This window comes from Capsicum annuum, chromosome 4 (assembly GCF_002878395.1).
Source record: "Capsicum annuum cultivar UCD-10X-F1 chromosome 4, UCD10Xv1.1, whole genome shotgun sequence".
Lineage (NCBI taxonomy): Eukaryota > Viridiplantae > Streptophyta > Magnoliopsida > Solanales > Solanaceae > Capsicum > Capsicum annuum.
Window position 1 is genome coordinate 162,590,851 of NC_061114.1, and position 16,446 is coordinate 162,607,296.

At 32.6% G+C, this 16,446-nt stretch overlaps 1 protein-coding gene across 3 annotated transcripts; it reads left to right on the forward strand.

Moving 5' to 3' along the window:
* Positions 1-4,124: 4,124 nt before the first annotated feature.
* Positions 4,125-16,136, forward strand: LOC107852496 (putative E3 ubiquitin-protein ligase LIN-1). Of its 3 annotated transcripts, none has more exons than XM_016697534.2 (17): positions 4,125-4,361; positions 7,920-8,946; positions 9,085-9,148; positions 9,258-9,641; positions 9,735-9,843; positions 9,937-11,164; positions 11,362-11,506; positions 11,584-11,841; positions 11,933-12,242; positions 12,329-12,453; positions 12,536-12,655; positions 12,740-12,871; positions 13,446-13,568; positions 13,722-13,832; positions 14,000-14,143; positions 15,485-15,736; positions 15,814-16,136. In XM_016697534.2, the coding sequence occupies exons 2-17, from the start codon at positions 8,006-8,008 to the stop codon at positions 15,829-15,831; spliced, it is 4,464 nt and encodes a 1,487-aa protein (XP_016553020.1). In that variant the 5' UTR covers positions 4,125-4,361; positions 7,920-8,005; the 3' UTR covers positions 15,832-16,136. The 3 variants fall into 3 exon arrangements, with proteins under 3 accessions (XP_016553020.1, XP_016553018.1, XP_016553019.1); XM_016697532.2 differs by having other exon boundaries at positions 9,735-9,802; positions 9,881-11,164; XM_016697533.2 differs by having other exon boundaries at positions 9,088-9,148; positions 9,735-9,802; positions 9,881-11,164.
* Positions 16,137-16,446: the final 310 nt, after the last annotated feature.

The window sequence follows — 16,446 nt, forward strand, 5'->3', positions numbered from 1 at the left end:
CCCAATGTAGGAAGAATTACCTCCCATCCGTTCTAGCTACTCCACACTGGCCGAACAGTTTAAGTACAGCTATATGTGTTGCTCGAATACTTTTAAAATATTACCACATTTATATTAAATTCATTAAAAATATATATTGCTGAAAATTAGACACTCATCATCAATCTATATTTATATCTATAATCTATATCTATGATATATAATCTATATCTATAATATATTAAAAGTGTGAAGGGTATTAAAAATGTTGATTGAACTTTTTACTCTTCATTAAAAGTCTATGTTTTAGATAAAATATTTTTTTTACTATTTTTTCTAATATTTAAAAGCTAAAAATTAATTAAATATATTTATAGTAAAATCTTTTCTTATTAGTTATTTCCCTAAAAGAAAACGATTTTGTTTTTATTTTTGGTGGGTCACTGTTCTCCAAGAAAGTTTGGTTGACGTAAAAAAGATTTTTGCTTTTTTAATTTTTGAGTACGTAATGTTTTTAAAAATAAAGAAAACAATTAAAACTTTGCCTAAAATATATGAAAACAACTAAAACTTTAGCTAAAATATATAAAAATATAAAAATCCTAGTGAAATATTAGGCTTAATCTAACATAGTCCTTATTGTACTTGACATTTGCTTCTTTTTGTTTTCTTTTGGTATTTAAATTATACTCGAAGATGGAAAAAAAATATCAATTTAGAAAAAGGATATAGCCATTTACTTCTATAAATTGTTCTATTATTTCATGTTTATCATCAATTTTTTTATGATATTTGAGAATTATATTTTTATTTAATTTATGTTTATATATATTTTGGTGTGTTGGTGACATAAATATTCTTATAGCTACTATATCGATGTGGCCTATAATAGTTTTATCAATTTTAGGTTTGTGTTCTAGATGAGTGTTCGGATGGATTTTGAGATTTTTTTGTATGAATGTTAGCGTTAATCATATTGTTCTAATATTTCAATTATCATATTCTTTTGTTGTAGTTTCTGTTTAATGATAACTAGTATTTTTTTTCATTAGTTTAAGAGTTCTGAATCAACTAAATTTGATTATAAGAAGATTTGAAAAATTTAGAAATAAATATAAACACGTTAGATAAGAAAAATTTAATAAGTACCAAATTTTAAAAAGTTTTACGTAATAAGAATGTAATCAATAATTTTGTAAAAGTTTGATTTTAAAAATGAGAAAAGATTTTAAATATAGGTAAAAATAATTGTACCACAAATATGATTCAAATTGATGTGTCTCTCTACTGCATGACAAACGCAAAAGTGATGATCCATCATTCACTTAAAACTTATGGTAAAATATATATGTGTTTACACTAAAATATATGTTTATGTTTACTTTATTATATTAAGATTAATACATAATTACCCCACTGATGTTGGCTGAGATTTTCAAAAAGACACTTAAACTTTGAATTCGACCTATTACCCCACGGTTCTTCTTTATTCCTTTGCAAAAACACCATTTTTCGCTGAATTTCAGTCACACCAAAAAGGGTGCAATGCACACGCCAATCAGGTGTTGCCACGTGTAAATACATTTAATTTCATTTTTTAAATATTTTTTAATAAAATTTTTCTTTTAACTTTATTTATCAATCTTCTCCAATTCTCCATTAATCAATTTTCATATCTTCTTCCTCAATTCTCCATTAATCAATCTTCATTTCTTCTTCCCTAATTCTCCGTTAACAACAATTACTCTTTTTTTCTCTTCTTTTTCCCCAATTCTCCATTAAAGCTAGAAAATTTCAAAGAAAAAAAAAATTCTCCTTAATGAATTGAACTAGTGGGATACAAAATCATGTATTGACTTTAATATTTTCTTTATTTGTTTAAAAGTTGTGAAATCAAGTTTTCTTTTTGTGATTAAATTTATTTTTCGTCTTCAACACCATTTACTTGAATCATAAAATTCCATTAATGGAGCTTTAATGGAGGAATTGAAGAAGACAATGGTATTAAAATCTCATTACTCATTAGTACAGAGTAATTTCTTCCTTCTTTTTCTTCTTCATCATCAATCTTCATTAATGGTTTATGAATATTTGACGGAAACTAAAAGTTTTAACTTCGGAGAAAATCGAGCGACACAATTAATGGAGATTAATGGAGAAGAAAAAGAAGAAGAAGAAGAAGAAGGAAGTAGAATAAGAAACGAAGGAAGAAGATGGAAAATGAAGAAAAAAAATGAAGAAGATGGCAAATGAAGAAGGTGAAATGAAGGAAGAAGATGAAAAATGAAGAAAAAGAAATCTAAAATACAAAATTTTAAAAGTGGATCCTTTTTATTACACGTGAAACATTTTAATTCGCTGGTTCAATTTTTTTTTTCCATTCACGCGCTTCAGGTGCGTGTAGACACGTAGGGTCAAAATTTTGATTAAAATGGTGCATTTACAATGGTTTAGGTAAGATTCGTGGGGTAATAGGTCGAAATTATAGTTTAAGTGTCTTTTTAAAAATTTCGGCCAATATCAGGGGGTAATTATGTATTTACTCTTATATTAAAGTGTGAAGGATCTCTGAAAAGTGATTTGACCTTTTTATATTTCATTAAAAATCTACTTAATATATGAAATTATTTAAATTTAAATAATCGAATGTTACACGTGTAAGACACGTATTGGTAAACTAGTATTTAAAAAAATCTGAGCTACATATATTTTACGGTGGGAACCGTGGAATAGATGCATTCCAAACAATGAAACCAAATACATTAGATGCCTTTTTGTCTCGTCGATCAGCCTAAACGAACAATCACTATTAAAACTATGAAAATACTACTATAACTATAATACATAAATACATATAATATGTTGACAATGTCAATAATATTGGAATTGGTTGATAATGTAGTCGTTTGGTCATGAAAACTAAAATTTTTCGAAGTTGGAGTTGAAATTGGGTTGGAGTTGTGTTTGGTCATGTTTTTTTTTGAATTTTTTTTTTGACTTTTGAAAAAAAAAATTTTAATATGATTTTGTGCCCTAACTTTTACAAACTATTAAAATCACTCAACTAAAATTTACTTACTATGGGAAAAGAACACAATTAGCCACTATTATAAAAATAATTACATATACATGATCATATTTAATGAATTTCAATTATGACATATATAATATTTACATTAATAGCCGTTTTCTCACATTTGAAAATTTTAAATATGGATGTTATATTAACAGATCATTGCTTCCTGTTTTTTAGATAACAAATATTATCTTTTAAACAAATTTTTTTTTTTGAAATTTATTTACTTCATTTTCTGTTCCTAAAAAATAGGAAATGATGAGTTGTTATTAAATTTTAGATTGCCGCTAATTTATTTTTTTAATTTTCTTATACATAAAGGATTTTACTGTGTGTGAATAAATTATTTTTATGTAAAACATGCTTTGCATATTTATGGTATATTATATCATATACCATAAATGTATAAATATGCTTAGTATGTTTCAATATACTTTGCATTTTTATATATGTGTGTATATAGTATATACATGGTATAAACTTCATATATAAAATACTTAGTATATTTATATTATAAATATGCTTAGTATGTTTCTTAATACTTTGTATATTTATATATGTGTATATGATATATACATGGTATAAACTTTATATATAACATATTTTGTATATTTCTATTATAAATATAATACTTTATATATTTATAGGTATAAATATAATACTTTATATATTTATGAGTATAAATATAAATTAGCAGTAAAATAATATCTTAAATATGAGAGAAAATTAAATAAGGGATAAAAATAATGATGAGAGAGAAAAAGAGATATATAATTAGGATATCATTAAGTTTGAAATTATAATTATCTTATTGTGTAAAACTGCTATATACGCAATATTGAAAAAATAATGTTATAAGGAGAGTTTTATGTAAAAATTTAAAAGATTGACGTTATATATAATAATAATAAAAGTTATAATTGGAGTTGAAAAATTGTGAAAACAACAAAAACCTGTTTTCCTTTTTCCGAATTTTTTTCCAAAATTATTTCTGAATTTTTATGATCAAACACCATAATTTCCAACTCCGAAAAAATTCCCTATATATATATCAGCGAGTAAAAGAAAAGTAAGTTATTCCGGCCGGCCGGCTGCTATTATAATATTAGTTTCATTTTTCTAGTCATAGCTTTCTGACTGTATCTAAAATTCCAATTGTAGATTTTGAGGATTTGGCTTAGTTAATTTCTAGAAACAGAAGACTAATATAATGAATATAAATCTTCTGATGAAGCTCTTGTCGTAATTAGCTTGTTCAGCAAGGTTTATTGCATGGATTGCTTATGATTAATCTCATCAAATTAAGGTACATATCTCTCTCTCACCCACACTAAATTCATGAAATGATATTCTTGAGTTTCTTGTTTAATCAACTTACATACACTGTCTTGTGTCAGTGTAAGTAACAGTAGTAACTTTTTGTACATCATCACTCTTCGGGTTACCATTAGTTACCATTCTAACTGATAATCTATCTTATTTTCCAACAGTAAAGACGAGACCTTGATAATTGGGTGAGCGAGATAAAACAAATAAGATTAATCCTGATGAGATATTGAGCCATGTTGATCTTAAATTATTGGTGTGGTTGGTACGAAGGAAAATGTTATTCATGAAAATAATTTTCTTGAAGATGTTTTTTCTAGGAAAATAAGTGAATTTCTAACTTATTTTTTTGTGTTTGGTAAGTAACAAAAATATCATTCTAAAAGTATTTGTATATGATCCACACAAATACTATGGAAGGTGGTAGTGTAGGCAGAGGGTGGGGTGATGGGGATGGATGCTATCGAGGTAGAGATGAAGATATGATGTGATGGAGAGTAAGGAGGACACGATCAATAATTTTCAGAAAAATAATTTTCAGAAAATCATTTTTCTTATTTTCAAGAAACATATTTTTTTAAATATTTTTTTTTTTTTTTAATTTTAACCAACTAAACATGAAAATAGTAGAAAATATTTTTCTAAAGTTGTTTTCCTTCCTACAGAACACACCCTAAGCATGACGGGATATTATATTAAGGCTGCATTTGTTTTTTTTTAAAGATTCGGACGTTTGAATCTGAATGCACATCTGAATGATTAAGATAGTGTCTCTAGATCTGAAAACTGAATAATTAAGACTGTTTGTTTTTCAACATATGAATGTACAAAAAATTTTTATTTGTATATATAATAAAATAAAAAATATAATTCAAATAAAAAACTAATTATATATCAAAAAAGTATGTAATTTAATACAACAAAATTATTATTTGATTGAAAAAAATTATTTATGTTTGTTAGTGATAGTGAAGATGGTTTATAATGATGGTTGCGGTGACAATGATTGATATTAGTGATTAGTAATGTTAGTGGTGATAGTAGTGATGGTTGATATTGTAGTGACTGTTATGACGGTGGCGATTGATAGTGGTGGTGGTGGTTGTGATGTGACGTTGCTTGATGTTAGTAGTTGGAAGTGTTGATTGTGATGGCTGAAAAATGAATGAATGATGGTTGACGATGTGTTGGTGCTAGTTGAAGATATTGTTAGTTGTGATTGTGGAGATGGTTGTTAGTAGAGATAAATTGTAGCGATGATAGTGATTGAAGTGATGGTAGAGGTCGCGTTATTAGTGACAATGGTGGTGGCCGCCGAAGAATGTGTGGAGATTGTGATGTATTAGTTGTAATTAGCGGTGGTGCTACTTGTGATAGATGAGTTGGTCGATAGTAGGGATTGACCGGTAGTCGTTGATGATGGTGGTGCTGTTGGCGGCGGTGGTGGCGTTAAATATAAGTATAATTATAATAATAGAGGTAGTAGGTGTGTTAGCGGTTGACAATAGTGGTTGATAACAATATTTGTTGTTGATGATGGTTGTGATGGTAGAGGTGGTTGACAATGATGGCGGTGACAGAGGTGGTGACTGGTGATTATGAATAGAATGACTGTGAATATTATCCAATACTAGAATATCTGTTCAGACCTATTAAGTCGTGATTCTATATCTGAATGATTAAGACCTATTCATACCTATTAAGAGCTAAAATCTTAATAAAAAACAAATGTATTTTATGGTCCGAAGTCTGAAACATTTTCAAACCTCCATTAAATGCAAACAAATGAGCCCAAGTTTATGAACCTTGAGGATAAGCGGTTTAAAAGGTCCCTACTTTATTGGTTTAAGACTAAGTGCTACAGTTAATTCTGGTATATATGATCCTGAAATTATAATTGATTACAATATTGTAATTAGTTCTTTCCAGTTTTTTGACAAATAAACAAGTAAAAACTTGAATTTTTGCTAAATATGCTTTTAAGGATGTTTTAATGAACTTATAATCGAACTCCTTATAACCTATTATTTCCTTTGATCTTCTTCTACCATTATATCCACAACTGCAGTACCAGAAGTGCGCTCAACTTTTTGAATCTACTAGTTTTAATTTTTCAGCGTTGATTATCTGCACTAGTCTCATCTAAAGGTGTCAAATGAGCGGATTTAATCAAATTTGAGCAAGTTTAAATGAGTTGAAATAATAAATGATTTTGACTGATTAGGCTAAAATGCGAGTCGTAACCCAATCCGTCTATTTTTATTAAGTTTTTAATTATTTTTTTAGTATACCTAATAAAACTTTTTTTTAATTATGACGATATAATAGCATATCAAATACTAAAATGTAATTTAAAAAATGTTTTGATAAGATTTTTCATGAGTCAATTTGAACAAAAATAACACCCCGATTTTATTGACTGAAATATATAAGTTAATAAATAAGTGGGGAAATAACTCGCCCAACTCCGCAAAATTGAGCAGGTATGCTTACGTGGACTAATTTTGCCACCTCCAGACTTTTTACCATCTGATGAGAGAGATGGGAGGTGATAGCAGAGACAAATAAACAGATGGAGGAATGAAACTAATGACATCAATTTTTTAAAAAATGTTACAATAAATTATGTCATCTGAAATGTCTATATTTATTTGTTTTTACAAAATAGTTGAAGAGTAGTATGAGAGTAGACACAAATTCCTTTCTCCAATTTTTTTTTAACTCACTTAGATAAGGAAAACAAAAAAATAACTATTGTCTTTTCTTTGCTATATATAGTTAAAAATATTGCTTTATTTATCTTTGGCTTTTCTATGTTGGAGATACAGTAAACTTAATATTAGTTGTAACTTGGGTAAGACAAATGCTATGCTATTTTGGAAAAACAACCTTTAACCAAACCTATTCCATTATATCCATTTCCATTATGTTAATTGTTAATTTTATTTTTTGTAAAGCATTAAAAGACATTGGTCCTAACCTTCATATAACTTTTAAACTCTAAACCATATTTGAAATATTTCTAGTAGTGAGTTTAGCTAACTACTCCTTTTATGAATTCAAGTTGTTTGACATTCTACCTGAATGTGGTTTGAGCAAAGTACTTGTTCTTATGCACTTGATACAGTCTTCAATGTTCTTTGAAGACACGAATTAGGATAGGTAACCATGTGTTGTCTTACTGTCCGTTCATATTAGTAGTCGTAGTATTGCTCCTGTTGTTTCTTGTCCTTCGATATCTGTTACTTGTTACTGTATGGTGTTTCTTGTACCCCAATATTATATTGTTTTGTTGTAGTTTCCATTCAGTTACTATATGTTATTTCTGTTGTTATCTATTGTTTCTTTTACTTCCTTTACTTCTTTTTCTTGAGCCGGGGTCAGAAACATCCTCTCTACCTCCGAGGTAGGGATAAGGTCTGCATACACTCTATCCTCCCTAGACTCCAATTTGTGTGACTGCACTTGATATGTTGTTGTTGGTAGCTTTTAGCTTTCTCAATCTCATGTTTCTGATTTTTCCTGTTTCCCTTGTTAGTTGAAGTATCTCGATGGCGTTCTATTAAATTGAAACTTCGAACTGTGACTATATGTTTGATTGGTGAGCTCCACTTTGGGTGAAAAATGGTTGGAAATTACAGATTTGAAATGGATCAGGAAGACATAGTTAGGTCCTTGATCACTTCTGTAGATAGCTTCATTCAAGATAGGCTGATTGACAAGGAACAAAGAACATTACATAAAGAACAGTGTGCTGAGAGGTTAGCAGCTGAAGATGGGAGCTCCGATAAAGATTCAGAAGTTCGATACTCTGATCAAGCAGTTTTAGCCAATTTGGACTGGGGAATTGATGCCCTTGAAGAGGCAATCAATACATCAAACATTGAAACTAAGATGGCTAGACTAGATTATGCAGAAAAAATGCTGCAAGTGTGTGCTATGTTGGATTCTAGCCACGAAACTGCAGGGGTGCCTAATTTTTATCTCTCTGCTTGGGCTCATTTGAATCTTTCTTACTTATGGAAGTTGAGAAACCACGTTAACAATGCCGTACTTCATATCTTGGAGATGTTTACTGTTGACCCTTTCTTCTCACGGATAGATTTTGCACCTGAGCTTTGGAAATGTTTGTTTCTTCCACACATGAGCTCCATCGTTGGGTGGTACTCAGAGGAGAGACATCGGATCGTCATAGATGTCATTCCTGATTCCAGTGACTTGTCTTTCACTATGGATTTTGATCATGATTTTAATGAATCTTTGATATTCTCTGTAAGGCCTGATCAAGCCGAGAAAATGCAGAAATTCGAGCAGCTGTATGGACAATCATTGGATGACAATACAAGGCTTTATGCAAAATACTATAAGGACTGCATGAACTATGACTCTGCAACATCAAAGAAGGCAATTCCTCTGTTGCCAATCGCAGAGCCACCGATGACTCCACTGCATGAGGTACGCCGGTCAATACCTGATTATGTCAAATTTGGCCCAATCTTGCCAAAGAGTGCGGGTTTCTCTCATATTCTGAGAGCGAAGGAGAATGATGCAGAAGGAACTTCAAGGTCAGCTCCGTTAACTAGTGGTTACTGAATGTTTGTTAGTTCTATCACCGCAGTCTTTCTATATTTACAACTTTGTTATAGCTATGAGAACTGTAAAAGGAAAATGCCAAAATTTGTGTCTTATCCTTTGGATTTTAGCAGATCGAATATGACTTCTTCGTTGTCGGATAATCAGGAGGACTCCACGACTTGGGATCCACTAGTTAGTTTTTTCCCTTTAACTTTGCTACATCTGGCTATATTATGAATTATGATAATTTGGGGTACTGAGATTATTCGCGTAAAGTATTACTCTTTCCTGTCATATTCAGAAAGGAATTCCTGAGGAGGATGAAGAAGATTATGACCCTGAGCCTCATGTACACATTGCATCAAATAAGAGGAATCAAGAAAACAATTCATCCTATTGTGGTGGAGTCAATAAGGATGTAGAAGCCAGGTCCAAAGTCAAGCAAACTAATACAAACCATAAACAATCTCCTAAGGCCTTCCCTTCAGTGGACTCCCCTCAAGTGGAGTCCCATAAAGTTCTTTCCCAAGGGCCTTCACCAAAAAGATCAGATACCCCCTCGAGAAAAGGTGTACCTGTGTTACGCCTCTTGTCTGGACGCGTTAAGGACTCCTCAATTTCTTCTTCTTTGCATTTATCCCAAGAATTAAAAATTAGCTCAGCAGATTCAGATGAAGAAAGGACAGTATGTCTCAGATCCCCACTTAAATGATTTTTTTCCTAATGGTTCCCAGACTTTAATCTATGGGACTGCAATGATAGTTGTTTACACATGCAGGAGCAGCATGAAACTGTCGGGGAGAAAAATGCTCGAAGGCTGAGCCTTAACCAATCGTTAGAAAAAGGGTATGTCTATACAAGTCACTTTCTAGTTTCTAATATTGGAGGTGATTGACTTTTTCTAAATCTCTTTAATAATTACAGCTCTCCGAATAATACCGATGAAGGAAGTAACAGTTGCATTTCTCTCCCATTGTCAGATAAGTCGACTGCTCCATCAAGGCCACCAAAAGATTTTGTCTGTCCAATAACTGGGCAAATATTCAATGACCCTGTCACCCTTGAAACTGGTCAAACATATGAAAGGAAAGCCATACAGGAATGGATAAAAAGAGGTAATACAACGTGCCCCATTACAAGGCAGTCTTTATCTGCAGATACTCTACCTAAAACCAACTATGTCCTGAAGAGACTGATAACCTCTTGGAGGGAACAGCACCCTGACCTAGCTCAGGAGTTTTCATACTCTGAAACACCGCGAAGTTATTTAAGCATGCCCTCTTCAAGAGAGAGATCATCTGAATCTACTCCATCTCCGGCATTTAGTCATCCCAATCATAGGCGGATAGAGGAAATCGTCGAACAAAGGTCACGAAGATTTATGCGAGCAACTGTATCAATGTCACCTACAAGTGTAATTTCTCAAGCAGCAACTGAAGCAATCATCAATGGCTTAAAACCTTATGTTTCATGTCTGTGCACTTCAGAGGACTTACAAGAGTGTGAACAAGCCATATTGACTATAGCAAAGATATGGAATGACTTGAGAGCTGAATCTCAAGGAGTTCGCTCCTATTTGTCTGCACCAACAATAGTGAATGGTTTTGTAGAGGTATTATCAGCTTCCATAAAGAGGGAAGTTTTACAGACGACAATTTATATTTTATCTGAGCTACTATATGTAGAGGATAGCATTACTGAGATCCTCACAAGTGTGGACTCGGATTTTGAGTGCCTAGCTACTTTATTGAAAGACGGTCTTCCTGAAGCAGCAGTTCTTATTTACCTACTCAGGCCATCATTCTCTCAACTTTCAGCTCGTAATTTTGTACCCTCTCTTACTCAGATTATATCAAATAGAAATGAGGATTCTAGTGATTTTGAGTTCAAAATAGGACCAAAGGAAGCTGCCGTTGTGCTGCTCGAACAGATTATTACAGGAGGAGGTGAGAGTGACCGATCATTCAATGCTATGCAGATTATATCAGGAAATGGTATTTCTGCCTTACTCAAGTGCCTAGAACATGAAAATGGAAGAGAGTCCATTGTATGCATACTTCTATTCTGTATTCGGGCTGATACGAGTTGCAGAAATACAATAGCTAGTAGAATCGAGTTATCTCCTGTTCTTGAGTTGATTCACACAGGAAGTGATAGTGTGAAGGCCACATGCATAGAACTTCTTTATGAGTTAGTTTTGTTAAGCAGGTATTTAAAACAAACATGACACTGTTCTTTCATAATTTAGCTTATAAAATCACGTTTGACTTGTTTAATGCCTGCTTATCTGGTTTTTGAAATTAAATTTCAAATATTGTACCCTATCTTTTGGTTATAATCATCCTAAACTGATTACTCTACGTTTGGACTCATAAAAGATGCTTGTTATTTATACTGTATTTCAGGAGAACGTTGTGCAACCAGATTCTGCAGATAATTAAGGACGAGGGAGCATTTAGTACAATGCACACTCTTCTTGTCTGTCTACAGATGGCTTCAATGGAGCAGAAATCTACCATTGCTCCTCTTCTTCTGCAGCTTGACCTTCTGGTCTGTTCCATTGATTTTTGGAATATTTTTCAGCCACTATGTGTTAAATAAAAATTGATAAGAGGAATTTGATCCAGGTTGAGCCTCGAAAAATGAGCATGTACCGGGAAGAATCAATAGAAGCATTGATTGAAGCACTTCACAAAAAAGAATTTCCTGCATCTCAGCTCAAGGCTCTTGATGGCTTGTTATCTCTTTCCGGGCATCTGACTAACTCCGGTAAGTCCTTCCTTGAAGCCCAGCTACTGAAGGCTGCAGGATTTAATCAAGGGTATAATGCTATGATGAAAGAAGAGAAACAAAGAGCAGGTGAAAATGACATCACAAATACAATGGTATGAAGTTCTTCAGCTATTTAATTATTTTATAGCTTATTGTTTTGTAATTTTTGCAATTAGTAATCCTTACTGAACACGTGGTTTATAGGAAGAGGAAGAAAAAGCGCTGAGTTCTTGGGAAAATAGAATGGCTTTTGTTCTTTGCAATCATGAGAAAGGATTAATATTCAAAGCTTTAGAGGAATGCCTTAAGAGCACCTCCATGGAGATAGCAAAATCTTCATTTATTGTAGCCTCATGGCTAATTCACATGCTCTATAGTTTTCCTGATACTGGAATTAGGGATGTTGCTCGTAAGTCCTTGCTCGAGCAATTTATACAAATGCTGCAGTCAACAAAGAACCTCGAGGAAAAGATCTTGGCAGCTCTTGCTTTGAGAGGCTTTATTACTGATTTAGGTAAGGCTGGATTCGCTACTTAGCAAGTAGGTAAGAAACATTTGAAGATTTCACTCATAACTGGTGGTTGTTCATTATGTTATAAGGTGCACTTTGCGAACTGGCAATATATGCAAAATGTTTGTGCAAAAGCTTGAGGAAACTTAAAAAGTACTCTACAGTGGTCGGTGATATAATGAAAACCTTGATGAACTTGCCATGCATTGATGGTGTAAGTGATTTATATGCTAATAAGTAATTACCAACTACATAAGAAATGCATCTTTGAAGTGCTCTAATAGTTAGTACTGCAGGCAGAATTATGGCGCTATTCTGAATGTCCTGAGATGGACGTATCGCTGAATGGAGAAGTTCTTTGTCTGCTCCACATAAGAGGTCTGCTCATTAGCAGTCATTCCGATGGAACCATCAAGGTAAGGGACTTTCCTATTAAGCAGTCATAGTTCTTTTCATCTTCTGCTACATTTCTTTAACATGTACATCTTTTCTCTATTCAGGTCTGGGAAACTGGAAAAAGAGTTCTTAGGTTAATTCATGAAACTCGTGAACATACCAAGGCAGTTACATGCCTTTATGTGTCATCTTCATGTGATAAACTGTATAGTGGTTCATTGGACAGAACAATCAGGGTGAGCTCTCCTTCTAGTAATGAAGTACGTAGAAAAGATATGATTGTAATACTAAATAAGTAGGGAACAAGTGTGGTTTTACCATTATCTGAAAATATCACCAAGTTTCAGGAAGGGGAGCCTTGGAGTAACTGGTAAAGTTGCTGCCGTATAACCAGGAGGTCACGGGTTCAAGCCTTGGGAACAGCCTCTGGCAAAAATGCAAGGTAAGGCTGCGTACAATACACCCTTGTGGTGGGGCTCTTCCCCGGACCCTGCGCATAGCGGAAACTTTAGTGCACCGGGCTGCCCTTTATCACCAAGTTTCAAGCCTAATATTTATCAGACAAAGTAGAAGAAGAAGCGATTTAGAAATCTTTAATTCTTAAAACTAATTGCTTGAGAAGGCAGAAAGCAAGTAACATAGCCTTGTAATCTCTCTCTTAAAAGAACCAGAGTTCAACAATGGATTTTAACAATACTACGAAGATCAAACCTTTTGCGATGATCCCTAAGAGAACGTTATCTCAATGTGCTGATATCTAAGTTAAAGGCTTCATTATTGTTAGACATGCCCTCCTTAAAATTTTTGCAGGTTTGGGCTATCAATCAAGAGGAAATCCACTGTCTTCAGGTACATGATGTGAAAGAGCCGGTGTTTGAGTTGATAGCTAACACTCATTTTGCATGCTTCGCATCTCAAGCGACAGGAATCAAGGTCCACAATCTGGATTTCTTTAAACACAAGTTTCTCTTGTCATGCAAGACTTGTTAATTTAAGACAACAATGAATGTCAGTAAACTAAATAACATATTTTTATTGAGACCTTAACCTAGTGCAGATGACTCATCAAACTTAAAAATTTTACAGGTTTATAATTGGTCAGGAGTTCCCAAGCATGTAAACTTTCAAAAATATGTCAAGTGCCTTGCCATTATGGGTGATAAGCTTTATTGCGGCTGCACAGGTTATAGTATCCAGGTAATACTTTTAAGCATTTCAGGTAAGTTATATAGGAAGGAGGAGGGGATTTTTTCCCCTACATTTCTCTGTTGATGTCCCATTGATTGAGACAAATGGCATGACGGTGAAATCAAATATTTTCAATTTTAGATTAAGATTGATAAGCATATTAAAACACATGGCAGGAAGTTGATTTAAGCTCTCAAACATCAACCACATTTTATGCTGGTGCCAAGAAGTTGTTGGGAAAACAGAACATCTATTCTCTCCAAGTTCAAAAGAATGTTGTCTTCGCTGGTGGTTCATTAGTTGATGGAATATCCGGCAAGGTAATACACATTTTCTCGTTGATAGACATTTTACTTGCATAAAAACATTTGAGGATGACATGGTTTCTCTTTCTCGTCCAATAAGCGGAAGCTTAAAGTTTGCAAATCAAGACGATGATAATTCAGATAACAAATAAAAGTATACTAAAAACACATATTATTGATATTATTTGGCCAACTGCCTACACATGAAAACTAATATTAAAGAAAATATAAAAATGTTGAGAGAAATTTTCCCCCAAGACTCATAAACGACTAAATTGTGGATGCTATTGTGTTATGGTATGAGAAAGGGGTTTCTATTTATATATGTCTAAAAACTTTCCTCCAAGACAGAGGTTTGCCAAATATGAAAGAGTTTTATATTTATCTTTTAGGAAAAGTAAAACTTTAATTTGGTAAGAAAATCAGGGCAAAAACCCTAACAAATCTCCCCTTTTGACTTGATGTTCTAACAAAATAATCTTGACCTCCCTTCTTCACACGATCTTCATATACCACTGCTGCTTACCATGATTAAAAGTTGATATGTGTTAAAAATTGGAGTCCTATACGTTAAAAATAAAAGCATGAGTTGATATTATTGGAGCCCTATATTATAAGTGAAGATGATTGAAAGTGAAGCCTTGTGCATTGAAAGTGAGCACAAGTTAAAAGTGGAGCTCATGAATTAAATGTATACATGCATGAGTTGAAAGAAGCCCAGGCATAAAAGATAGCAAGAGTTGAAAGTTGGAGCTCATAATCATGGTTTGAGAATTGATTTTGGTTTTAAAGATGGATTAGCATCAAGATTTTTAAAAATTTGTTTGAAACTTTTCTCCATAGGTAGCTAGATAAAGATCTTCATTATCATTAAATTGATTGTAACTTTTATTTTAACATGTCCTCAATCTGAACCATCGGACCATTGAATCATAGGCTCTGATACCACTTGTTGGGTTCAAAATCAAGAGGGTGTCATGCGGAAGCTTAAAGTTTGTAAATCAAGACGGTAATAATTCAGATGACAAGTAAAAATATACTAAAAAGACATATTATTAATATTATTTGGCCAACTGTCTACACATGAAAACTAATATTAAGAAAAATATAAAATTGTAAAATCTCCCCCTAAACAATTCTTAAACGACTATATTGTGAATGCTATTGTGTTATGGTATGAGAAATGAGGTCTTCTATTTATAGATGTCCAAAACCTTTCCTCCAAGAAAAAGGTTTGCCAAACATAGAAGAGTAAGTAATTATGGTATTACTTTTGTTTTCCTTTCAAGAAAAGTAAAACTTAAATTTGGTAAGAAAGTTAGGACAAAAACCATAACATAAAATGTGCTTGTGAAGGCATTTTCTCTCCCTAGCAAGGCGGTCATTGGAACATTTTCAACCGGTTCAGACATCCAACGACTAGCCGTGAACAATGATTTCATATTTTTCGCCACAAAATCAGGCAACATAGAGGTATGGCAACAAGAAAGAGTTGCAAAGATGACTTCCATTAAGATGAGAAGTGTTGGCCAGAGTAGAACTACATCTTTAGCTGTGGATAAAGATGGAGAAATGATATTTACTGGTTCTACTGATGGAAAAATTCAGGTTAAATGTATATTTTAAGCTATGTTTGATCCCATTACCAGTTATTCTTAGTGATTAACTGTTTCATATGATTGCAGGTTTGGCGTTTGGACTAAGAAAAGGGAAAATTGCTCGGAACCGAAAATGTAACAATTTTTGAACACCTTATCTTGCATTTTTATTATTCTATCTGATATTTCTTGTACCACCATATAACTTTCAAATATTCTCTCATTTCAGCTTTTATTTTTCCTTCTGAAATTAAAATGTAAAGGAGAAAGTTATCTTTTCTTTACAGTTAGATATTTTTATATTAGTACATTACATAAAGGAGGGTTTTGACATGTATGCTTGCTGTCAAATGAAATTTGTTTGAGGATAGTTTTGTTATTTCACGCGATATGATGATGAGTTTGTGCCACTTTATTATGCGTGTGGCATTGAATACATGTCATTCTCTTCCTCTTTATCATATCTATGTTGTCTTCTCCATTATCTACATCAATAAGCAATTAACAAAGCAAAAACAAATTTATCATTGGTGTGACTGCTTTTTGCCGGATATCTTCCTTTCCAGTTTTCGATTATATATTTTATTCGTTGTGATAAAGTTTTTTTATTTTAAGGAATTGGGTTTGTCTGGGTTAGTGAAATTAGCATTTGTGTTGTGAAAATTCGATCTTTTTGGGAATTTTGAGTTGTTCTTTGCAATTGAGGTACTACGTTAGTGA

What these genes read in the sequence shown, in the direction of transcription:
- LOC107852496 (XM_016697532.2), top strand. Translation starts at nt 8,006, where the DNA reads ATGGTTGGAAATTACAGATTTGAAATGGATCAGGAAGACATAGTTAGG. An exon ending in ACTTGCCATGCATTGATGGT is followed by an intron (nt 12,454 to 12,535) that starts GTAAGTGATTTA and finishes TTAGTACTGCAG; the next exon opens with GCAGAATTATGGCGCTATTC. An exon ending in TTGATGGAATATCCGGCAAG is followed by an intron (nt 14,144 to 15,484) that starts GTAATACACATT and finishes GTGCTTGTGAAG; the next exon opens with GCATTTTCTCTCCCTAGCAA.